Consider the following 26454-nt stretch of genomic DNA (forward strand, 5'->3'; position numbering starts at 1 on the left):
CTCACTTGGCTATATCCCTTTTGCATCAATAAACTGTTGGGGAGGGGAACAACAAGGGCAAGGTGTGTCCCCAAAACCACAAAGCCAGAGGGTGCCAGGGGCCATACAGAAACACTAAGGAAAATTACTTACCAATTGTTCACTTGAAGTATAGTGAGCCCTGTGTCTTGTGCCAACTGCTTTTTCTGTTCTTCTGAAGGGTAAGGGTGCTATAAGACACCAAAATAAATATATACATTTAAAACAATGAGCTTTTTTTTTGCCTACTTTTTATTTTAAATTAAAAAAAATGCAAAAAAATAAAACCAAAACAAAATAGAAGCGTGACATCTATTACTGAAAGGTGAAAATGCTGAGGTGTGTCACTCTTTTATAATTATTAATGGGCTAGTACATCACTTAATTAATGGCAGTAAAAGACAAGCCAATTATAAAGATTAGTGAAGTGGAGAAATAACTGCTTAGGATACTGACAGTACCTTGATACTTGAGAAGGATATTTGTTGCATTAGCTGCAAGTTTTTTGTACTTGTCTCAAATGACTGATTATAGTCAAATCATCTTTTTTGTTGGTCTCTTTTCTGTATTTCACAGAACAATAAAGAATGTGATAAAGCACTTCTCTGTAAAACTAAAATACACTGATGTTTTCTGAGATAGTGAAGGCAAAATTTGCCAGTGCCCCCAAATAATTTGCAAATAAGATCAGCATCCTGAACATAAACAAATGCCCGGGTTTTGAACACAGGCCAACAGAAGGTCAACAATCAGCACATTTTTGCCTGACATTAGCATAGCTGTGCTGCACTAATCCTAAGAGACAGAAAATAAATACTGCTTTAATTGAAGATAATGTTAAAATTCAATCATAAATTAAGTTTCTTGTGAGAACTTGATTTGCTTTCTCAGAAAATTCGCTTCTGCATGAATACAGATTGCTTAATAAATCAACAGCAAAAACCACAGCCAAGTTTGAAATGTAGAAATATCATTTCTGTCCTTCCCCTCTATGTAAAAATATCACTGTCCCAAAAGGAAGTGGTCATATATTGCAAATGTAACAATTTCAAGGAAAAGTCCTGTTCTGAGCATCTGGTTCAGCTCCTAACCTGGATGCCCACACATTAGATTTAGACGTGGTTTGCTGCAAGGTGCTTAATAGCATTTCAATAAAGATAATTTGATATAACTGCTTAGACCTATCCCAACACCATTTAGCAATTGATTGTCACAAAGTATTTGCTGTTACACAATCATCCCCTTTTTTCCCCCAAAAACATTCCTGTATTCTGTGGATGTATTCTTCAGTGTAATATTACATGAGATGTAAACCGAAACCTTGTAAAGCATAAGAATTTAAAACCTCATAAAATTTCACAATCTTATTGGTATCGTAACTATTTAGCAGATTTTATATATTCTTGTAAACTGCACAGTCTGACATCTCATGGTAATGTTACGTGCCTATATCACCCCATGTTACCAAACAGGAATTTTTGTTTTAACTCCAGCAACTTCCCCTAACTCAATATGCCCATTTCAAAGGCCACCACTGTGGCCATCAGTTCCATAAGAGAAGTTTTAATTTTTTGTCACCCAAAAACATTGGGGAATTTTCAATTCTTTTTAAAATACTGTTTTCTTGACAGGAAGCCCACAAGTAACCTGCACACCTGTGAACCACCCCCTTTATTTTCCACGTGTACATGAAAAAAACTCCAGAATTACAAAGTGGAAAATAGAGGGAAGGGGATTTTACTTCTTTTTCATGGGTAATTTGTATTTTACACATGCAAAAACATGGCATGCATTTTATTGTTTGCTTCCTATACACATTCACCCACAACAAACAGTCAAACTTGACTTATGCCCATCTATCTGAATACAACACTTTGCTTCCCTTCAAAAGGAAAAAAAAAAACAAACCCTACAGAGATAATTTGTAACATTTTCATCTTCACAGTTTACTTCCCATTTCATTACTTTGCTATCAAGTGAGGACAGAATTATTCTTTTTTTTTTCTTATTTTGCTTTGCCACCTTACATGTGATCTAATTTTAAGTAATTGAACAAACTGTGTCTAATTTCATGCAGCAAGCAATAATTACTAGACAGCCTCTAGCTATTGGAATTGAGAAGTCTGTCTCCATTAAGCAATTTTCAATTGTTCTGGACTTTTTTCCAAATAGACAAGACTGGATAAAATTAGCCATCAGAATAATACAGTCACTGTAAAAATAATTGCTTTAAAAGTCCCAACCCCCCAAATTCCTCAAACTGCGGTATGTTTAAGGTCATCTGATTTTTTTTTTCCTTCATATCCTAGTACAGCATAAACTTTTAATTTCATGATAAATCTGTAATTGCCATAATCACATGACAGCCTGGGATTTCACATAGCTAATCCCTCTCAGCTGAAGGCTCACAATGCAGCAGGCTTTCTAACTATCATTCGGTGTGGTTTAAAGTAATCTTAAACACTGGGCATCCTTATTATATAAGCTTTCTGTGGATCGTACGAGTTGTTCCTTTGTAGGCTAAAAATAAAATAAATAAAATAATAAAAATGACTTGACAAAGAATCAGCGTGCCACAGGCTAGGTTGCTATAAAAACATTCAAAGTCTTGTTGCATTCCCACCCACAGGGCTCAGAAGGCCTGTGCTACAGGCAAAGGCAGACATCACATTGCAACAGAGAGAAAGGGGGAAACCCTGAGAACTGCCATTTTATGAAGAAATAGGAAATTCAATCGAAACTGTTGCTGTTGGCCCTTATTCTGCCTGTGCAATAGCGACAAGTGCCTTCTGAAAGCTTTCTAATAGTTGCTTAAAGGGATAAACACACATGCACATAGATATGGGTATACATATTTGTGTGTATATAGGCATATTATATTTTCATGAGTATGTATATTTTCATGAGTATATATATTATGTTTTCATGAGTATGTATACAAATATATATATATTAATTCGTCAAATGGTTTTGTTTAACATAGTCCTGTGAGGAGCAAAAAGTTAGATTTGATCCTCATGGGTCCCTTCCAACTCGAGATATTTCATGATTCTATGAAATATATAAATATATATATGGAAGCATGTCTAAAAACACCACACTGACTCCAGTTGCCAAGTCCACCTATCGCTCTGGATCACTTTGGGATATCAAAGCAAACTGTTCAATAAACAGTGACTTGAGACCTTTACTTTGTTGTGTACATTAGCTCCTACCATTATCTCTTAAAAGCTTAATTATTTGCAAACAATTGATCAAGATGGGAATTACAGAAAAGAGACGCCGGACCACCGGGAGAGCTGCAATGCATTAGGAGAGCAAATAGAATTACCTTTAGGTCTTATAATCAGAATTAACGATTGGGACCTTATGCAGGGCAGCACGAGAAGCTGTAACGCTCATGTTGGAGTGTTTTCCATTTGATCTGCATTAACACCTCAAGTGAAAGCCATAAAACAGTGATTACAGATGGGAAGGCTGACCCTCCTTCCCAGAACCAGCCCAGCTTGTGTATACTGGAAGACTGCAGACGGGCTTTCTTGCCAAGGCCAGAGGAAAAGGGCAAATCCAAGGGGAAAAACAAGTAGGAAGCCATCAGGTTGAAAAAGAAAAATTAAAAAAAAAAAAAAAGGGCATAAGGCTGACAACAGATAAGGGCTCTGAATTTGGCTCTGATATTTTCTGATCAAGCCTGCTGCTGCTGCAGCACTACAGAGTAGCATCCACCGAATGATATGAGACCTTGTGCTTTCTCCCTTCCATAAATCTAGTGCTGAAATGCGGATTGTTTGGCACCATTAATGTGTTTTTGAGGCTCTGTGGTATTACTTTTAATAATGACTTAGTACAGAAAGTGATTGCTTAATAACACCATCAAAGTCTGCATGCAAATGAAAATTATCCCTGGGGGATTTGCCCAGGGTAATATGAACAGTTAAGGAACATTTGAAAAGGTAAAAATAACTATGCAAAATATGAGTCAGAGCAGTCGTTTTAGCAGTAACAAAGAAATCAAAGTGACAGAGGGAAAAATGTAAGTTTCCATCATATTTTCTAGTCACTGTTTTATGAATGGTATTTAGCAAGCAATAGTCTTAATAAAAGCCCCTTTTTGAATGTAGCCGAGAGCATTTTTAGCAAAAAAACAAACCAATAAGACTTTTTTTTTTTAATCACCTTTGACTACAGACGGTGAGTAAAGTCTCCAGTAGATACGGATGGAAAGCAGCCAAGTTTGTCTCTTAATGCTACACCTTGTCCAAATGTACTCCTTTCCTCAAATTTTCCACCCCAGGCGGCAAATGCTGGATGCCAGGACAGTGACAGACTTTATCTTATCTGTAACCTGGTATCAGAAACACTCCCTCCCTCTCTGCCATAGCAGTGCATCCAAACTGTGGCAGAAAAATAGGAAAATAATCCTGCCCAGAGTTCCCCGCTGAGATAACGGAAGGCAAAACCACCCCTTCTCACTCCCCCCAGGTTACTAATTCCTCATGGCACCAAACCGGCTCAACACCAAGGCTGACAGCCAGCCCTACTCCAGCACCGAGGCAGGAGCAATCCCCAAGCAAAAGGTTTCATGCTACGTTAGAAGGAGGCTGTGGCAACCGTCCAGCGTCACCCTTATCGTGGCAGCGCCGTCGCTTGGCTGACCGCACCGGCAGAGCCATCTCGGAAGTCCTTTTATCCCCTTCCTCCAGCCCTCTGCCTCCTCCAGAGTTCAGTGTAATGCACCAAAGTGAGATGACCTTGAGCTAAACTCTGGTAGGTGATGGAGAGAAAATGCCCCCCTAAACTGCATGCCCTCAGGAGCATTTATTAACTGTTTTCTTATGTCAAAATGGAAAATAAAAACAAACAAACGAACAAGCAAACAACACTAGAATTTCCTAGTTTCCAAAGAGAAATCCAGCCTAACTCAGTATCCAGAATAAAGCCCAAGGTTCAGCCCTCCGGTGACAAACTGCACATTGATTTTGTGCTGAACTCTAAATTCTGGCTTTACTCAAACTTGTCGAGGGTCAGCTAAGGTGGCAGCGCAGCCGTTTGGGTCTCTCCCCTTCCCCTACCTTGTCCTGGTCTGCATTTGAACTGTTTACATTAGTGATCAAGTTGATCTACGAGAAATTACAATTTTTTTAAATATCCATAATGCTTTCCTATTGTCTCTCAGCTTTATGAATTAGTTTTACTGTTGCAGTGAATGCTTTTTTTGTCTCCTGACTGCACATTATCAAAGGGACACTTTGTGCCTGCCATTTGCATTACAAAAGCAGTGCATGGTGTAGTCTAAGAACAGAGCTTGAATTTATAGCAGTCGAGTCCTAGATCCTCACACATTCTGGCCTCCTAAAGAATAACGGAGGTTCCTGCACTTGCAAAGTAGCCAAAAAATGGTTGGATCGCTATCCATAAAGTCATAAGACTGCAACCTCCTTTCTTCAACGGCCACCGGCGTGTTGAGAGGGAGTGATAAAGAGAACGCGTGGAGTCCCCTTGCCTATTTTGCAAGCTGCCTGAATCGGTTTATAGACTATCCCTGTGACCTGCTTTATATTCAGGCAAGGCTGTAAAAATTTGTCAAGTTGAGGTGACCTGCTAGGGAGGAGGGAGAAGAAAAAAAACTCAACTCGGAAGCTGCAAACTCGATCCTGTTTATCCCAAGGGACTGGCTTGCACATTGGAGGAAATACTAAACACTGAGAAGGAAGTTGTTTTATTAGAAATGCATCTCTGGGGTTGGGGGGGGGTGTGTGTGGAGAAAAAGCCTGTGCAAAGTTTGCACAGTCTTTTCCTTGGCTGAGAGCAGTGAGTCAGCCTGATAATGCTGTTGAAGTGTGAGCTGGCTTTGGCATTTCAAACTCCTCGTTGCTTTTTCAGCGCAGCAAGAAAACACAGTCCATATGACACGGTCATGCTGCAGACAAAGCCAGCCTTTTCCTCTTTCAAAAGAAAATATTTCCTCAACTTATTGTAATAGTTTAATATCCCCGCGGTAAGGTTTTTTTCATAACATTACTGTTAATAAATCCTGGTGCTGCCAGAGTTATTGAACTGCAAACTGTGAAGGCAAAATCAACAGATGAGCTCGGTCTTTTAAAGTCAAAAATGCATCAAAATATGCAATCTGACTGGATGTGCTGCACTACTATGACTTGCCTTTATCACCGCGGTGAGGCCACACTCCACCTCTTGACTTCTGCATCAGCCCCTTCCTACGACATGGGGCTCTGAGACACTGCCTTACAAAAGGGTTTGCAGGCTGCTTTGGCAACCCTGCCAAAAAATGAGAGGTGAGGAAAGGAGGCAGAATCTGACTCTTCTAAGGCAAACACAGGGTGTAAAAGACAGAGCCAATACCCCAGAAGTTTTAACATCTGAACGTGTGTTCACAGCACAACCTGATTAAACAGGGGCTGGGGTGGTTTTGTAGGCACGGGGGTGGAGGAGAGGTTTTCTTTGTGGGGGTTTACGAGGAGGGAGAAGAGGTACTGGCAACAGCAACTCTTTTTAATGAAGGAGTTATGCTGGGGAAAAAAAAAAAAGCTTCTCTTTTTTCCCATTTGCCCTTTTGTAAATAATTTTCTTGCAAGAGTTGTCTGTGAACAAGTTTTGGCACTCACTAACATAAATATCCTTTCCAAGGCTGATGGAGAGACATGGTATGGCTTGGGATGCGCTGCCAATACTTCTCTGGTGGCCCCATCAAATTACTCATAATGTGAGCACTCATTAAGGAAAAAAAGTTCAGATCATCCCTTGCACAGGATATTACAGAAGTCAGAAAATGGAAAAACCTTTTAACTCATCTAATCCATCTCCTGGCTGCTACAATATTATTCCTTCCATACCATATATTATTACCCACTGCCTTTTCCAGTTGAGCTTTAGCTAGTCCAAGCAATGGTGCTTCCGCTATTTCCTTTTGGAGACACTCTGATAGACCTCAGTGTTTGGAGCTTACTCTGGCTCCCACTGGTTTTCAGTTCAAGCTGAGTCTGTGCAGACACTCCCACGCCATACCTGGGTAATTGAGTGGAGCTTTTCCCGTGTTAAACATTCCTTTAATGCCTGTATGTATGTGCACACAGGAACACAGAGCTTGCACATACACATTAACTTATCTTAATACACTTAAGAAGGGATTTTTTGCTCCAGGATCAAGACTATTTGTGCTAATGTGACATGGGTAACGCGCTTTCCCATCCTCTGCCCCGGTAATTATTACTATTCATTACTGTTTTTCTATCACAGCCCAAAACTAACCAAGGACAAGGTAACGAAAAGAAAAATTTCATCCAAAAGATCAACACAACTCTCTTCAGTGCAGCACACAGCCAAAAGCTGTGAAATGCTACATACATCCAAGTGACACCAAAGGAACTGAGGAAATGCATCATCTGACTTCCAACCGCCTTAGAGCTTAAATTCACATCCTTGAAACCCAGCTTTTCAGTTAAGCCAACATCTTTATCAGGCAGCTGCGGAAAGGCAGGAAGGCAAACCCCAGCCTTCTCTAGGTGAGCAGCTTTTGGGAAGGAAGAAAAAAATATCACCAGCACACCAAAGGAAATCCCGACTACCTGATAACTCCGTAAAAGCACTGCTGTTGTTTTTAGAGCCAGCCTAAGACAGATTAGCTCAGGTAAATATCTCCTAACCAGAAGCCTTTTCTCAGCAATAAGTCACTGTCCTTATCTACCTCAAATGACTTTCTAAACAGGTGGGCTCGGAAATAACTCTACAATCTCTGGAAAAGCCAGCACCAGCAGTTGTAATCCCATAGAGTTAAGCCTAAAGCCTTTATTTGTGCTTTTTGCTCTCTTTCCCAGGCTACCTTCGGTACATCAGGAGCTCCCTCTGCAAGCGAGGGATAAAAATGCTCCCCTACGCCTCCATCCCCTACCTTACACACCTGTGTGATCAGGTTGATGGAGGGTTACTGTATTCAGCCAGGTCCCTAATATGAACCACAGTCTTTTGGATGGAGCAGGAGCTTTAGGCAGATTTCCCGAAGCGGTAGCGCCCTTAGAAGCAGCCACCAAGCAATTTGGGAAGCCTTCTGCCAGGAGCTCGGCCACTTTTTTTCATGGAGGACCAAGCAGTCATGCAAAGAGAGTTCAAGGCAACCAACACACTGAGGTGCCCATCTCCAGCACCAAGATGAGGGAAGTTACATTCTATTCTGTGTTTTCTATTTGAAAGAAAAAAAAAAAAGGAAAACAAGAAAACTACCACTGAGGAAGGAAATGAAAAGATAAAGCTGCTATTTTGCAATGCTGCTTTGTTGGCATGGAAAGTCCTTGAACAGATGCCCCATCCACCATTAAATATTCACAACATATCCTTGTAAAAGAATAAAGCCCACTCAACTTATAAGCAAAACCACGTGTTCCTCATAAAAAAAAAAAAAAAGGAAGAAAAAAAAAGATGCATTTAAAGATCTGTGAAGGAAAGAAAAAGGAAATGAGGAGGGAAAAGAAAAAAAAAAAAAGAAGCCAGGAAAACACCGCTGTTCTCCGAAGAAGCAGAGACTCTTGGAAGTAGCACACATTCTCCGGCGTTAATTTTCCCACTTAAATTACAGTGATGCTGTAGCCTCATCTCATTAGAGATCATTGTCCCCAGTAGACAGTTGTGTTTATGGGGGATTCTTGCTGTTCCACACCTGCTGCTCAGGTTGCTACGTGATAAAGCCTGCATACAAACAGCAGTCTTGAGGTTGCTGGACTGCAACTGATGAGCCCAGGCTAATTCAGGGGTGATTATGTAGTTTACTGGACCACTAAACCTCTTTAAGCTTGTAATTACTGCCTATTTGAGTAAAGAACATTCAAAAGCAATTCACTGCATCATGCCTGCCACAGCTGGAAGCAGGCTGCCAGCAGTCTGCGGGGACATTAAAATCTACAGGGACTGGGATTCGAGCACAGCTCGTAGGCACCGACAGCGGCACAGCCAAGTGCGTTCACATTCCAGCTCACCTTTTCTGACCAGGCGTGCTATTAAAGGTGCAGTGAAAACTATAGAAAAGCCATAAAGATGACAAATAACGGGACGTAATTGAAAGAACTGCATTTTAATGACTCTCCCCCTCTTCCCTCTCCCCTTACATGGGCTAAAAAAAAATTAAGCCTTTTTGTCGTGACGAGGGAAAGGAAAGAAAAGGCCTTTTGCAAAAGGGGAAATGCACTGCATACATGTGTTTCTGTTTTGACGTTGGGGGTTTTCCTCATGTTTCAAAGATTTAGAAAGAGTAAGTCCTTTTACCTATTTGGCAGAAATGATAATGCAGAGGCATCTTAATCCCTGAATCTTCATTAAATCCTCCTCACTGAGACTTCATGAAACCCTTTAAGGGTATCTCCAGCCCTGGAACACATACAAACCCACTATTGCCACTGCATCACTTGCAAGCACTGGGAAATGCCCCCAGTCACCACTCTGCAAAAGAACTCCACCCTGCCCAGCACCACAAGAGTCAGACACAGGTCCTTACTATCAAGACGAGGTTTGGGGGTTTTTTTAATAATAAATAGAGATCTCTCTGATTCTATTTTCTTTTTGAGTTCTGACCCACTCTAGTCCTCCTTTTTAAGTCTGCCCCTGCAGCTCTCCATGGGCAGGAAGCTATTAAAAAAGGCGCCTTAGTTTTTCACATAATTAGACGTTTTGGGAAGGGAGTCGGGGGGAAGAAGAGCAGATCAAATGGGACCTATGACACAGGCAGAAAGGTTGGTAATAGGGATTTTTACAAGCGAGTAAACAAAGGTCCAGAGAGGATTGCTCCAGCAGAGCCAGAGAACAGCACTGGTGAAATGAAGGGATGTTGCCAATATCAGCACTGAGCCCCAACAACAGTGTTGGCATCACTGGGAGCTCCAACAAGGTGTCAGTGCCTGTCCATGGGGCTCCAATTGAAGAGCCGGGTCCTGAGAGCCCTCTCATCCTCCAGCCACTCCACAACACTATCTCCCTGCTATTAGACTGTGTGAGGTCCACAGCAATGGCCTAACGAGCCGCCTGATTAACTAACTGCATGAAATGGGCTTTAAAGCCTCGCAGGACATTTGGAGATGCAGAATTCATCAGTGTCATTTCCCTGCCCTGCTAATAACTGCCACAGCTGCCTGGGAGAACAGGGTGTGGGAAAAGGCAAAAATAAACAAGGAAAATAAAATAAACCATAGCTATCAATACAATTAACCCTGGACTGAAGTAAATTTAAGAGATGGGGCCTCTTTCTCTCCTCATCTAATAAATCGCCTTGTTTTAAAAAACACGGACATGCCATCTGTAGTATTAATCTCACTATAAATCTAGAAAGGGAAAGGGGAAAAAAAAATCCACGCATGCATGAGCATGCCACTGTGAACAAACATCAGCTTTTAAAGGAGAATGTAAAAGCATTCAGGAAGTTTATTCTTAAAAAGCATGTAAATTCCCAGTCACAACAATCCTCCAACTAACCCCATCCAAGCTCCAAAGAGCCACAGGCTTGTGTGTTATCCAGCCATCACTCTTATTAATATTCATTAGGCAGGTCTACTTGCATTTTCATAAGCTGCAAAGGTGGCAAAAGAAACAATCAGAATTCTTTAACACACAGGCATTATCAATTCAACATCTGCCAAAGAAGAGTGCATACAGATCTGAGGTTGAAATTCAAATGCAATTTACCTGGCCTAGAGCTGGGCTTCACTTTCCAACATGCAGCCAGCTATTTCAGGCAGTCTCCTTTTATCCATCCCACCTTTTACATCTCCTTAAGTTCACTCTCCATTATTTTTACCTTTAAAATGAGAGCTCCTCGCAAATTCCCTCCTTCATTCCTTAGGTCTAATGAGTTCCCTTCTGCTAAAATAACCCAAGTTCAGCGTGATCACATATATGAATAACACAGCCAAGTTTTAACTCAGTAAACTTGACTAAGCAATTCTGCTTTCTGGCTAGAGGATTCATTTATCTACACCCGTTTAGTGTGTGAAATCCCTTTGACTGGCTTCAGGGTGTGGGCCTATACAGAAATCCACTTTCTGACCTGACTGGGCTTAAAATTTAACTCTTGAGAGATGAATTGAGAGGTCTCCAAAAGAAAACGAGTGCTCTAATTAATTATGTACCCTACTTACCGAAGAAACGCATCTGATAATGCTAAACAATTTCAGAATAAACCAAACATATGTTCCCAGGACAATATTTATGTGTGCAAGGATGTGCAACAAAAAAGTGTGATTTAGATCTCCTAAGAGCCGGGAAAAAGCACATCACAATTCTCTGCCAAATCTCCAGATTCAACCATAAATTAACATGTATATGCCCACAAGTTGACTATGTATTCATTCCTGTCCTTATAAAAACATCATTAAAAAGGCTTGGACCAGGATGTGATTCTTGCCTCTTCTCCACCAATTTCACTTGGCTTTCAAAAGCCTCTGAAGACCTAACTCTATTTTCTCTCACATAGGGTTGGAGGAACCAAATGTTGCATTTCAGTGGGAATATTCATGGAGTGAAGCACTTCCTGGGGACCTGGTCTTGGCTGCCACTGGGGGAACAAGCCCTGAAATGGCAAACCTGTCCTCGCCTGGGTAACTTTAGATATGGAAATCAGCTGCAGCAAACATGGCCAAAGCCTGAGTTGCCTGAAGGATATATTCCAAAAACCCAAATAGAGTCAGCTACAAGCAGCCAGTGCCCACTCTGTCCCCAGCCTGAGCATCCTCTTCATCCTCTGTTGCTTGGTCTCCTTCATGATCTGAACACATCATGCACCACACACATGCAGTTGCCTCCACCATAAAAGAGACAAACCACATATTTGGAAGCAAAAGCATTGAGACGGCGTGTCACTTTCAGCACATTTATGATGTGACTCCCATTAACAATTTGCAAGAATAATAACAAGATATAATCAATTAATCTTTTCAATACCAAGCTCAAAAATCCCCCTCTGCTTTCCCCTCCTTTCTGAACAAAACTCATTTCTTTTAGAAAGACCTAAATGAAAGCATTTAAAGACCAAAAAAATGTCACCACTAACAAGTTACAAAGTAAGAAAGAGCAACCAGGCACATTTGATCTTGTTCTATACACAAGCCTTTCTAAGATGACTGCTCCAATTAAAAAAAAAAAAAAAGTTGAATTTATCATTTTGATTATAAGAAATTATGAACTTGACTATTATATGCATATATTTTGTTTAATGGCTTCGTTTATTTTAATAACAAAGAGAAACTAGATCTTTACAGATGAAAGCTTTATTTCATGGCTTCAGTGCAACTGGGATTTTTAAAATCTGTGATGTTAACCAAAATGTGATAATGGATGTTCTCAAGGGCCCTATTTTGTAGCATTTTACACAGAGTCAAACTGTACGCGAGACATTACAAACATGATGTTTAGCCCTATTTTAAGAAAGTAGAACTGACTCCGGTGTCAGAGGCCCCTGTAATTGTTTTCCATCTGCTTCTCACGCCTCTGAACAGTTACTTGTGCAGAGAAGTCTGGCTGTAGAAATGCTGTGACAAAGGCATTAGCTCACCAAAGATTTGTTATGAAATTATATTGAAAGGTACCATTTGTGGGATTTTGGCTGGGAGGGGACAGGAGTGATTGCAATGTAACTACTTTATCTACAGCAGGCTGCCTCAAAAGGTCTGTTGACATGCAGAAGAAGAGAGACACAAAAAACACGCTAAAAAAAAAAGAAGCCAATTCTGCTACCGTTTTTATGTCATTTAATTCCTAAGACAGAGATAATCAGAAACACCTCATCAAACTTGATCATGCTCTCAATCCTTCTGAAGAACTTCTCATCTATCCCACTTCTTTTTATTTTCACGTTAGTAGATTGAAAACAGTCTCTCCAGACAACGGCGGCACTCATGCGTGTGCAGCATTAAGGATGCTCCTCTTTAATACCTTTTATACACACACATAAATCTTCATCTGCACAGAGGTGTGCGGACACCTACGGGGATCGATGTAGTCTTGCAAACCATGCCCTCCACACCCAAAAGCAGGGACCCAACCACTGTTTCTTTTGGGAAGGCAGCCCAAGATGGCAGCTCATGATTAATGGCTGTATCATCCCTGGCTCGGTGGCAGCGAGGCCCCGGGTCTAATCTGCCAAACATCCCCTTCGTCTGTGGCCGATCAGCAGATGTAAGCACATAGGCCCTGTCAGCTTGACATATCATTCCTACGACAATGTCAACGAGTATTAATGTTCAATTATCTGTCCTAGAAATAACCCTCGCCTTTACGCATTGTGTAACTGGGCGCGTGGCACTGCGGTAAATCCGAACGACAAGGGCAGAGATGCCCGCGCTCACCCGCTCGCTGTGAGTTGGCTTCCCAACATCGGCATGACATTGCCTCGCGGTAGCGCGCGGACGCCTTCCCCCTCCTTCCTCTCCCTGGTTGCGGTTTGTTGGAGGTTTTTTCGGGGTTTTTTTATGGAAGGCATGTAGCAAAGACCCCAAAGACCGTCCTCCTTGTCTTCGCGTGTTGTATGTCGGCCATCAGCACGCTGAGACACGTTTGGAAAAGGCGTCTTTTGATTTCACACCCATGCAGAACCACGAGGAGTTTGCTTGTTTGCTTTCACGGAGGGCCAGAAGCTGCCCATCACCTGGCAGCCTCTCTTTGTGTTCCCTGCTTGGGTATACATATGTATCATTTACCATCAAGCACAAATGTCAACAGTGTCTTCTTCCAGAGCTGCATCAAGATCAATTCAACTGCAGGGCTGGAGCAATTTGGCCAAATAAAACATTACAGATTCCCTTTGTTAAAGCAGTTTAAAATAAGGCCCCCATAGGAGAGATGATCTGAAGAACAAACTCGAGTTCATTCCTGGCATCTTTTTTTTTTTTTTTTTTTTACAACTGTTCAAATATTAAAATTATCGATCAGGTTAAATTCAAATAGGACTCCTAGAGCAAAAAACTTACCAAGTATTTTTTTTTTCCTTAAATCAGCATTACAGCCAAATTACCGCTCGTTCGAACAGTCTGTCACAGAGTTTGCATAATTTCTTTTTTTGTTGTTGTTACTATGGCACAGCTTCCTTGAACTAACATTCAAAGGTTATCGGCTCTAAGTTATGCTTGCTAAGTCTTCTTATACAACTCACAATCAGAGGGAGGGAGTGGGAGGAAGCAGTGTGATAACCAGTGCCAGCTTTGAGATAAAGTCCTCCACCTAATCTCTGTTTATTTAGACAACCATCTAACCGCAGCACCGGGTGTAAAAACAAACCAGGTATATGGCTAAGGGAATTTCTCCTTTCTTATCATGACTGCATTATATTTTTGGGCAAAGGGAAGCAGAGCTTTTTTCTTTTTTAAAGGTAACTTTGAAAATTTAAATAAGCCCAAAGTTTGAGGGTTTCATGTTTGGATTCTCTTGGCTGGGTGGGCTTTTTTGCTTTGTTTTGTAGGGAGGGGAGATGACGGTAACAAAGCACATTCCATTCCGTGCTTTTGTATTTCTTGAGGTTTTGGAGAAAAAGGTTTTGCCATATCACATTTACAAAATTAAGATCCTGCTTTGAATCATTTCCCACCAGAGGTGATTTGGGATATTTAGAATAAATACAAATATCATGGAGCAAACTGAGTAGTGTTTTAAATGTATTTCACCCTAAGGAGCTGACAGAGGGTTGGGTGCCCAGCACACCTCCACAGCACCAGGGCTGAAGCTGCTTTTCCAGGGCTGAAGCTGCTTTTCCAAGCCAGGTGCCAAAATAGAAAAGCTCTTGCAGGTCAGGCCATGAGAAGCAGCATCGTAAGGTATTTGGCTGAAAGATAACTGAGCCTCCCTCCAGCTTCAGCAACAATATTAAATAGTGGTAGGGACCTTGCACGTCAGCTGATGGTTCTATTTCTCCTGCCATCTGAGCCCAAAGTTGCGTCCAACATATTCAAACTCAGTTCCCCCTCTTTTTCCCCCCTTTGATAATTCACCTCACCATTTACTCAATCATTTTAGGTAGGGGGAAGTGATGAATATTGCTGAGTGCCAGTTTTTTCGGTGCAAGATGAATAACCCCAAGGAGCAACTTACACCAAGTCCCAGGCTCCTGTCAGCCCTATAATTGATGATGTTTTCACTGTAAGGGGTGGGGACTGGGACACATTAAGGCTCAATAGGGGAAGTAAATGGAGTGAATTGACTCAGCAACTCTGCCTTTTACCACAGCTTCTAATAAGGATAAACTGATTACTGCCAAATGTACTTTAACATCACAGGGAAGGGGGGGGGTGAAATAAATCGATCTGCTCAAAGGAAATAAATGCCATACCAGAAGTTTTTTTAAAAGTGAACTTTTACATTCAGAAGAGTAGAAGCACGTTTCAGCATTATGCTGCTGCTTCTTTCCAAGTTGCTATTTTCCACTAAACCGAAAATGAATTTGCAGCCTTAAAATGCGCCCTAAAGATGAACGCAGCAAAACGATCTCTATAAAGCCAACTTATCATTTTTGTAATCTCACTCTCAAATGACTCCGATAACAAAGAGGTGCATGGTAATGCTCACAGTGTATTTCAAATGCTGACTTTATGTCAGCATCTTTTTACAGCGATCCAGAGACCGGATGCTGCGCTTCTGCGCCAGGCGGTGGGGAAGGCAAGCAGGCGGCAGCCCAAGTTGCCAGGGGTGACTATGGAGCTGACAACCCCAGGATCCAGCAAAACCCGCCCTGACTGATGGCTTCTGGGTTCCTGCTGACCTTTGATCCTTTCTGGTTTGGTCGGGAACAAAAGAGCCTGTTCACCAGGGCCCCTCACACGAATATTTAACAAAAGCGGTCCTTGCCTATATGCTGATTAATATGTTTGCCTTACATACGGCAGGAGGAGGACCATGGCCATCCCCTGCCGCTGTGCAGGTAAGCACCAGCTTACCTAGCTTGTATGTCACACAAAATAAATCAAGGGAATTCACCACAAGGCACACAAAGATGAATAAAACAGGTAAAGACAATTTTTGCCACCGCTGCAAGAAGTTGCCGAGGCTGGCGACGGCGCCAGGAGCGACATCCCTGGGGACCCAAAAACCTGTGGAGAGTTTCTGTCATGAGAGATTTGATGCTGCTCTGACACCGAGGGCCATCAGCAGCTCGAACATGCTGTTGCAAAGATGCTGTCGGCTACGGCAACCATGGAGGATGCTGTCCAACCCTGCGCAGCAACTTTCATCACCGCATATTGTCACCATAGCAATGAAGCTGAATGCGGGCAAATGACAAGGGTCTGTCATCACTCAGCCCTGGCCTGACAGCCCTCAGCACCAGTCGCTCTCATCCAGCCTCAATACACAAATAGGTCCTCAATGGGCCCAAAAGTAATAATCTGCCCCTCCACAATGTCATCGTTTCACTGGCGCTCCAGTGGCAGTGTGCAGCCCTTATACCCCGTGGAGATGGCTCCGTTTCGTTCCCCAGCGAGTTTTTGTGCTTTAGGGAAAAGGAAAAGTGAGAAAAAGGGGAGCCAGAAGGGAGCCAGTGGTAATCAAACATCAAATATCAGAGATAACTGAGAAAAAAAAAAAAAAACACGAAAAAAATCTGTTGAGCAAATGGAAGTAAAACGTGAAAATTAATTTTTGGAAGGAAAACTACAACACTTTCCACGTAATGGCTTCAGCAAGGAATAGCAGTGTTACTTTGAAAGCCTAAAGCTCCCTTCTAATACTAAACAGGGTAGTTGTATATAAAATGCATCCGCTGCTCCCTTCACAGAAACAGGTGTTTGGGGTGAAGTCAGGATAACTGGCAAGGTACGCCGGGCTGTCACCGACAGCAAGCATGGCCAACATGCCACTCTGCCTTCCCGCCAACACCAAAATCAGGGTCCCAGCTATTTTCACGCTCTTCCTGCCAGAGATGCCACAAAGAGACAATTAACTTGGTCTACTTCCCTGCTGCCTGCGTGGAAGTACAGCAAGAAATGACAGAAATCAGAGATGGCAAACACTATCTCATCTAGAGCTCGTCTGCCTGCTTGGATTAATCAGAACACCTCTATTTCAGGCGAATTTCTGCGTGGGGTCAGTTTTTACTCATCCTGCCCATGCAAACTCGCCCCCTTCCAATCGTGGCACGTGGGGAAGATGGTGAGAAGACTCTGCCTTGGTGGTTACCTTACTTAGCTCATCTTGACCACGCACTTCGGATTTTACTTTGTGTTTAGTCACACAGAATAACCCAATTTAACAGTGACCCTATGTTACCACGCCAGCCCTCTCACCATTTTGAAAGCTGCCTTTTAATGATATTTAATTTAGGCTCGCTTATATGCTACATTTGCCAGTGAACACATTGGCTGCCTGGCTCTTATTTAACACGATCACCATACAACATGCTCGCCCATCCACAGCAGCCTTGGAAAGACAATTCGCTGCCTGAACATTTTTTAAACCTGATTTACCGTTCCAGAGAAACAACTCCGCAACTAATCTTCCAGGACAAATGTAATGCCGAAAAGCAACTAAACTGAAACATATAAATTCCATATATACTTAAAAATATTATTGTCTGTAATTTAATATAACAATATTTCTAGGCCTATAACCTTGCACGCAGAGGCAATTTCCCAAGCATTAATACTTAAATGGGTCATATGCACCACATCTGTCATTCTGTCCTGAAGTCTATGAGGCACAACCAAGACTCTGCAAGCCTATTGATTTTTCTAGCATTTGCTTTAATTTACTTAACCATTGAGAAATCCATCAGTACATAAAGGGCAACTGTCCATTACTGCCTCATTTGCAGACATTCTTTCCCCTCATTTTTTTTTGTTTTGGTAAATATTTCTCCTTAAATCGCTGTGTGTTTACAGTGTAAAAATGAATCCGGAAAGTGCTCACACCTGTTTCTGTTCAGTAACTGCTGCACTGAGGTATATGTAATGTGCTTAAAGATAGAATAAATATCTAGACATTATTACATCTGTGTGCAAAGGGTGGTAAATTAGATCCTAATTACATTAACAGGGATTCTGCCTCCCAGCTTAAATTTTACATGAGCACTCTGTAAAAATCCAAAAGCTCTGCTGTGGTTTCTTTACGAGCTGGTGATTACAGCTACTTCCTATGCGGTCACTAAATATTCTGTTTACAAATAAATGAAGAAGCTTTGAGCCAACTTGCCAGGGTAATAATCCGTGTTTTTTATTTTTTTTTCCCCCAGCAAACCTTTACCACATAAGCATGGCAACAATCAGAAGCCCTGGCTTCATCTAATTACTCTATCACATAATTTCACAAATTGCCTTTTCACTGGGGAGCCAAGTGCAAAACACGCTCACAGTGGGATTTCAGGCAGCAGCTTTCATTTACTACTCATTTCTTGTTAAATTAAACACAAAAACACCAGTTGTGTGAAAGAAGTCAAAAAGAATGCTTGCAAATGAGCCAGACAAGTGTATCTTATATTTATACCATTTGCACAAAATAGCTCATTGGCAAGCTGGATTTTTAATGGCACCATTATCATCTTTAACCCTTTTAAAGCCTGGCATGGGGCTGGTAACTGGATCATCCCAACCAAACTCAAGGCAGTGAAATGGCACCAGGCAGTGCATCAGCCTTATCCTTTTGTTAATAACTGGGGAGAGAGAAAACATGCCCTGACTTTGCCTCCATGTAACCCCTATGGCTTACTGGAGGTTTAGCAGGGAATGTCCCAGGACATACATTCCATGAATTTCTGGGTATTACACCCACCTAATACAAGGGAGGGACAGTCCTACAAATAAATCGAGTGGGATTTGTAAGCACAATTACTATTTAACCCAGGACATCCCTTCGAGGTATGGGGTACCAGCAAAACTCAGGGGCAGAGGGACCTGGAGGACCAGACCCCTGATAATTATCTGAGTGCTAACAAGGCAGGATTGCAAGCTGCCACCAAGGAACACAAATTATTTTGAAAATAATTGCAGCCAGTGTACCATCGCTGGTGGAAGTGAACCAGGGGTTACACCACTCTAAGATGACATTCTGTACATCAACAAGTACAAAACTGAAACACGACCATCAGTAATTAAAGCTGTTCCTTTTGTAGCACCAGAGCCAGTAGGTCAGGTACCATTTTACCTCAGAAACCAGCCTTGATGGCTGCAGATTTGCCAACATTATCTGCACAGGGAGGAAAAAAAAACATTAGCAGCAGCTGTCTGTGTGCCTCGACATCGAAAATCCTATTCATACAGACAGGTGGAGTAATTTAAAAGCCAATGTGGTGCAATTTTGATGCAAGCAATGCCACTGTTTACTAAAACGCCATCATTACTGCTGTTTATGAAAACATTACTAAAATTGCATTTTATTCATAAGAGTCCTAAGGTTTAGGTTATTACCAGTTTCAGAATTATTCTGACCCCAACCGCAGCTTACAGCCCTCTGGGGTTTACAACCTGCTGCACTGATGGATCCATGCTCAGGTTTCAACAATGAAATCAAGGGTTTTATCCTCCTTGATATTCCCACGCAAGCCCACTGCAGTTCCTGGATCAGCACAAAGTCCATGGCAAATAAGCAGAGTTCTGGCAATGAATCTATTAAGTAGACAGATTATCTAATATGGCATTTATCTTTCCAAAAATATCATTAGGGACCCCAAAAGGCTCTGACTGACGTGAATAAGGATGGTCTAGGAAGAAGAGTTTCACTTCAAAACTGACTTTAGAGCAATCAACAGAGCAAGCCACCCAAGGCAGAGTCCCACCATTCTCCCTCTGAGTTCAAAGACCTTGGAAAACATATTCATATCAAGAGCAGCTCCTTGGTTTTACTAGTGTGACTCAAATGACCACTTTAGTGCCACTAACATGACTACCTTGCTTTTTGCACCACTGGGACAGAGCACTATCATGAGGATGAGGGGTTTTTGTGTGAAGGGTTTTTTTTAAAAATACTTCCTTTGGAAGTTTAATGCTGCACAGGTTGGGTTACAAAAGGCAACCAGTAGCCAAGTAAAGAATATTCATGCTACACCTAAAGTCTGAGAAGTATTTTCTGGGCAGAAGTTTCTGGTTCATAAAGCAAAAGATGAAGTGGTAAGTCTCCTAGACCTTGCCTTATTAAAATGATGGCCCACCACTGAAGTGAAACGAGCACTCTACTAAATACTCTGGGCCTAAATCAGGCAATGATGCAAAAGGCAAGGTAAATTAGATAACTACATATTAACTTAAACTCTTTTCTGCCTACTTACCTTCTCTCTACACATATATTTAGCACTACTGTAGCTTACAGGTTGAGAAACCAGAAGTACAATAATGACTCTTATCAATAAGATCAGATTGGTTGGACTTGATCTTAAAGGTCTTTTCCCACCTTTATGACTCTATGAATACATTTGTCCCATGAATAATGACTCTATGAATATTGAAAACTGGATTTTCAGCTGAGCATTTTGGGGGAAAGGGTGACATTACCCATGGGAAATTTTAACTTACACCAACAAAAAAAAGTTTTCTGTGGGCAATTTTGATGGGCAGACAGTAAACATAAGGAGTCAATATTAAAAATTAGGGCCTCTTGCATATATGCTACAAGTAAAAACATGTAAGCTATAGCAGTGCAGATTCTTTGTAGCCAAAGGTAAATATGGGAAAAGGGAAACAAAACTTTTTTAAAATGGGTAAAAGACCAACTTGCTTCACACGCCTGCCCTGGAACAACAAACAGGCTATATTCACCACAATATCACTGCTTTCGTTCATCCAGACAAGGGTTAAGTTCGTGCAAACAGATGTAGGATACTCTATGCCAGAGCAAGGGAATGCATCTTACACAACTTGATGTACTACTTCCAAATGTGACCCTATTTGAAAGGCAGCTTATCTTACACCACAGATTAACACATCTCATCAGATATGCGCCCAACTGGTTTGGTGCCTCATATTTTGGCACTTTACCTGATCTGATTAAGTCATTTGCTAGCACACTGGCATGCTGCGAAACTCCTTCAAGAGTTAGACTTCCAGTAAAAAATTAACACTGGCACTTATATACATAAGCATATCTGAGAATCAACATAAGCTCTTTTGTAGCAACTGTGTTAGAGTACAAGCTAAACAAACATCTAATAATGAAGAACCAAGCCCATTAATTTATCCTCATTTCCTGCTCACCCACTGCTTGCCAAGATACTGTTGTTGCCTTTAGTGTACTTCGTATTGCAAATTATTTGCCAAAATATTTCCACGGATACTTCCAGATTTACAAATTGGTGGTCAGACTTTTTCCCTTCCCCTCTCTCCCCTTTCCAAAAGTGATACTTGAATTTTGTACGTTTGCTTTGACTGCAGAAAGACAGTGCATCACGTAACACATTGCTGTGCCTCGACTGGAGAAGGCTAATTTCAAAAAGGAAGCTGCACACACAAAATATCACAGCTGCAAATATAAAAAGAAAGGAGAGGGTGGAGAAGAAAGCAAAGCATCTACTGCTGACTTAAAAATTCTTATTACCGCAAACATTCTTGCTGGTAAACTCATTTCCGAGAATATTTATGCAAACAAAAGGAGTTCTAGTGCAACCAGAGCAAGTGTAATTTAACATCTGAATTAATGTTTATCATGCTTCAACTTTTCAGTATTCCCTCACTTCTATTCAGATGTGAAATTCTGCTAGTGTGTAAATACTAATGTGTTTCAGCAGCTTCCAAATAATTCAAACTCTTTCATGTGCTGGTGGCTTCCACATGGATAAAACAGTGCCTCCAAACTGGGGGAAACTGGGAAAAAGGTAAGACAGCCCTTTGGGAATAGGCACTCTCTTTAAAATCTACCCCAGGTTGTTGGTTACCTTCTGATTTCAACCAAAATACTTCCCTGGACCACTGCCATTCCCAGGAGCAGTGAGGAGCCCGGGATGAGCTGTCACACAATGGCTATCTTCAACAGAAACGGGAGTGAACCACAGATATGAAAAAAAACCAGATGCTGTAGCTACACCACACTTCTAAATGTGAGAAGAGACTAGGTAAATAACCTGTTTTCCCTTGTCTAAAGCACCCTATATTTTTTCCTTTCTGTTCTAAACCCAAAGGTTTGTAGCACAGCTCAGCGCTGACAACTTAAATCATCTACAAGACAGCCTGAGATCTCAGTGCATGAGACGTGCACTTTCCAAGAAATCATGAAACTGGAGCGACAGCAGCATTGCCAAGGGTATCCCCCAAAAAAACAATAGGCAAATTTCCCTCATGCTAGAAAATAGACCAATGCTTGGAGGCTGGACAGCAGGTCAATGCCACAGATTTGAGGAATATTAAAGAAATTGCTGAAGATTTTGACAGTCACTGTCCCCTATCAAAATCTGTGAGGTCTGAAGGGTTAAGAAGTTAATTTAAACCTAGTTACCGAAATCCTGTTTGTATTTCTTTTCTGGAGCTCCCAACTCAACAGACAGAGCCTCAGAATAATTACCTTCTCCCATTATAACATTTCCCATTTTCTACAACTGGAGATGACTCTCACAGCTCCTCCACCAGCAGAAGGGAGCAGAGGACCCTGCTTGTGGTTACTTGCACCAACCTGTGTTAGATGCTTTTGCTGGATGCTCTGACAAGTCTTCCCACTGCCTGGAGCAGGAAGAGCCCTGGCTCCCACCTTCCCAGTCAAGGGGATGGCGGTGCACAGTGACCCAAGGCAAGCTAAAAAGCCTGGCTTTTCCCAGGAATTTGGGACAGCTGGCACTAAGAAGTCTTGCAGATGTGGAAGAAAGCTTTTTACAGCCTTGCCCACAATAAAATCAAGTGAAAGAGGAGACTTGCGTATTTGGGATAAAGCGGGGGGACACCCCCCGCCTGTTCTGAGTCCAATACATGGAAATATGATCCCTCTTACGCAGATGAGCTCCAGGAGCCCTTTGGCATTTTGCAGAGCAAGTATCAGTTGGTGCATGATGAAAACTCATTGTAATTTGCACTTTTTGGTGGGGGGGGAGAGGCAAGGGGAGTTATTTTGTTTTATGCCTCCAAACCTCTCAAGAGGAGGACAAAAAAACCTGGTTTTAGCCAATTATTTTCCTCTTTTTATGTTTTCAGCACCCTAGTTTTGTACACACCTACCCTTTCACTATACTCCTTTTCGAAACCAGACAAGTGTCCCGCATGGGAGTAGGGGCAGGGAGCCAAATTAACCCCATGTTCCTCCCAAGGCAAAATCTCACAACCATGGAGGGATGAGAAAAGACATGAGATCCACTTGTTTTAACTTTAAAAAGTTGCTAGCCAGTAAAATATTCATACATAAAGAAAAGCTATAGAATTAAGAGGTATAATATAATTTTCTTATCACAATAACATCCTTGAAACGATGGGGACTATTTTTCTCAGCTAGATTAGGATATAAAGTATCTCCTTCAAATATTTCCCTCCAAAAAAACCTGTTATACAAATAACAGCTTCACTAAATAGTTGAATATGGCTTATTTTCTTGTTTATTAGCATGGTATCAAGCAACCAATAAAGGTTAAAAATCCAGTTACATAATAGAAAAAAATCCTTTCACTTTAAAGTCAACATTTTTCAGCCATGTCTTTTACTTTCTGCTCAGTGTCCCATTTCAGTGAGATTTAACCTCTTAAGGAAATTGTTTTAAAAGCAGTTAAAAATAATGATTAAATTATGGGATTTACATGAAAGAAATCCTCGGCCCATTCATTTTTTTTTAAATCATGGCAATTTGTTTTTTAAAAGGTGTTTGAAGTCCTTGAATCTACCTCCTGGCACCATTAAAAAAGAGTAGTTTATAATCCCCTAATGTGCTTAAATAAAGCCTTCAATAGTTTAAATTGTTATTAAACATCTTTTGGGATTATAATTTTATGGCTTTTTTTGCCTGATTAGATGATGAACGTGAAGATCATCAAATACTCATCATATAACAAACCAATTACATCGTATAATCCCCAAAATGAGGTTTGAATACCAACATTTTAAATTAAGCTGGATTTAAAGTATGCAGAGAATTGACAATGAGAAAAAAAAAAACAAACTTGAAACAACACCCCCCAAACTCCCTTCTTCTAGTTTTGAACAAAAAGGAATTTATACCAATTCCAAATACCAATTTATACAAAAAAACTGGGACAAAAGCATACAATGGGTTGAAGCAGAAACTAATTCTGTTGCCACAATTAAATTTATATATTTAATTGTAAGCAAGATTATTTTTTTCTTCCCCTTCCCTCTCTCCAAGGTTTTCCCTTATTTCACAATTCTTGCTGAGGGTGAGGGTCTCCTCACATTACAGTGAGGAGATCTGCTTGAAAAATGGGGGGGAAGAAATGATCCGTGAATATTAAATGATCCAAGAAATAATTTTTAAAAATTGTTTAAAAAGTCTAAAAGGCCCACGAAACATTGTTGGGTTGCAACACACCCCAAAATTATCTTTAGAGTGACTTTCTGAAGGCCAGAGACAGCACAGAACTGGTTTGCCCCAGTCCCTCCTCCAGCCCCTGCCATGGTATTTGATGTTCATCTGAAGCCACTCTACAAGACTCTTCTCAATTCTGACTCCCCGTTAACAGTTCAGGGATGTCCTCACCTCTTCAAATTATTAGAAGTTTTTTCTCTTCTTTTTTTTTTTTCCTTTAATCCACATAGTAAACAGGCTGCCATCTCAAATTTATAGCAAAATCCTAAAAATAGATTTCATAAACCTCCAAATTTACCAGCTCTTGTCATAATCTACCAGCAAAAATCTCAACAAGCTCCACAACTACATTTTGCCCGTCTAAGAGTCAACCTGAGCAGCTCTTCCAACCCACACGCTTAATCAAAATTAAGTCAGAATAGCAAACAGTTAAAAAAAAAAANAAAAAAAAAAAAAACAAACCTGCGCAGTCCTAAGTGTGAGTCTGCTCAGCACTTTTGCAATTGTTTTAGCTGATTGTTTTTGTTGTTGTTGTTCCAAGAGGGAAAAAAAAAATAAAAAAGGCAATTTGGATGAAGTTATTCCCTATATTGCTTCAGAGCATACTGCCTGCATCTGCAGAGGACAGCGCTTGCCTACCCTTTGGGCATATGTCAGCTTAGTTCTGCACATCAGTCAAAATATTTGGGGGGGCTGGAGCCTGACACTGAGTGGGAACTACTGCCCAAACATTTCAACATCCGGAGAGAAAAAAAAAAAAGGATTTCCTCCCAAGTGAGAAACAAGAACTAGGGGACAAACCTTCGGAAATGAAGTCAGTACACAGAGGAAGACTTAATGCTCTTGGAGATGGAATAACTGCATAGAAGGAACTAAACCAACCTTTTGAAAGATTACATTCGTCCAACATTTATTTTAAGTCTTTCCAACCAGTAATCATTAGTATGACAGACACAGCAATTACTGTCTATTTTGTTTAATTCCATGCTGCTGATGTGCACTAATATTACAATTGCGAGGGGAAAAAACCAAAAAATTTGCTCCTGAAAAGGAGGGCTCCCAACTAACACCCCAATTAGGAAGCACCAGTGGTCAGGGGGATGCTGGATTTTGCACTTAACTGCTGCTCATTTCTTCCCTGCCATTTTTCAGGTGGCAAAGTGAAGGCAGGTAAAGCACAGGGGCCTGCCCTGACATATCCCCTGCCTGAATAGAACCACCTCCCTGTCTCTCCTCACCTCCCACTTTAGAGAGGACCTTGTGTTCACCCTACGAAAGACCAAATCCACCGATAAACAAATAGATGGATGGATAAATAAATAAATAAATGGTGTGGGATCTCTAGTTTCCTTGGAATGATCTCCCTCCTGCAGCAAGGAAACCAGCTGGGGATACCACCATACCACCGTGCAGGGTTTTAAGAGCAGTCATGAAAGCCGAATGCCCTTATAAATGTCTCTCCCCCCGCTACTCCTCAGCTCTGATTAGAGCCAGTATTTAGGCCTGGGGTTTTCTTGGTTTTTTTTGCAGAGAGGACAGCACCCCAAGCAGTGTTTACAACACTCTGCATTGCTCTAGCACTAGGAAGAGCCTACAGTGTTCTCCAGAAGTGTTTTAATTTGAGGAAACTGGCCAAGATCCCACCTAGAGTCTGTCTCAAGGCCCTACCTGAAGAAGACTGGACTGGATAAACCAGTTCTGTTTTACTGAATTGATCAAAGAACTCTGGATCTACCATGCTGCCAGGAGAGGAAAAAGCTGCCCTGCAATAAAAACCACCTGCTTCACCTGGCTGGTGTGGATCTGCACAGGGAATGGTGGATTTTTAAAGCAAGCTTTAGCTCAGTGCTGCAAGGTAGAAAATGCAGCAGCTTCACTGCATAGGTTCTAGGGGGAATGGTTCTTCCTGTATTTGTGTCTTCCAGAAGAGATCATCTTACAAATGTTCAGACATCTCCCAGGAGCTGCAAGGAGCCCTTCACCAAGTTCTACAGGCACTCTCCTCTTCTGCACACTATTACCTCA

General features: G+C 41.4%; 1 protein-coding gene across 1 annotated transcript in view; it reads right to left on the bottom strand.

Moving 5' to 3' along the window:
- MEIS1 (Meis homeobox 1) overlaps positions 1-26454 on the bottom strand; it is a 104301-nt gene that overhangs the window by 23360 nt on the left and 54487 nt on the right. The window contains exon 7 of the mRNA XM_018084438.2: positions 133-209. Coding sequence (XP_017939927.1) covers positions 133-209 — 77 coding nt within the window. The remainder of the gene's footprint in view (positions 1-132; positions 210-26454) is intronic.

The sequence above is a fragment of the Manacus vitellinus genome, unplaced genomic scaffold (assembly GCF_001715985.3).
Source record: "Manacus vitellinus isolate BGI_N305 unplaced genomic scaffold, ASM171598v3 scaffold_70_pilon, whole genome shotgun sequence".
Taxonomy (NCBI): Eukaryota; Metazoa; Chordata; class Aves; order Passeriformes; family Pipridae; genus Manacus; species Manacus vitellinus.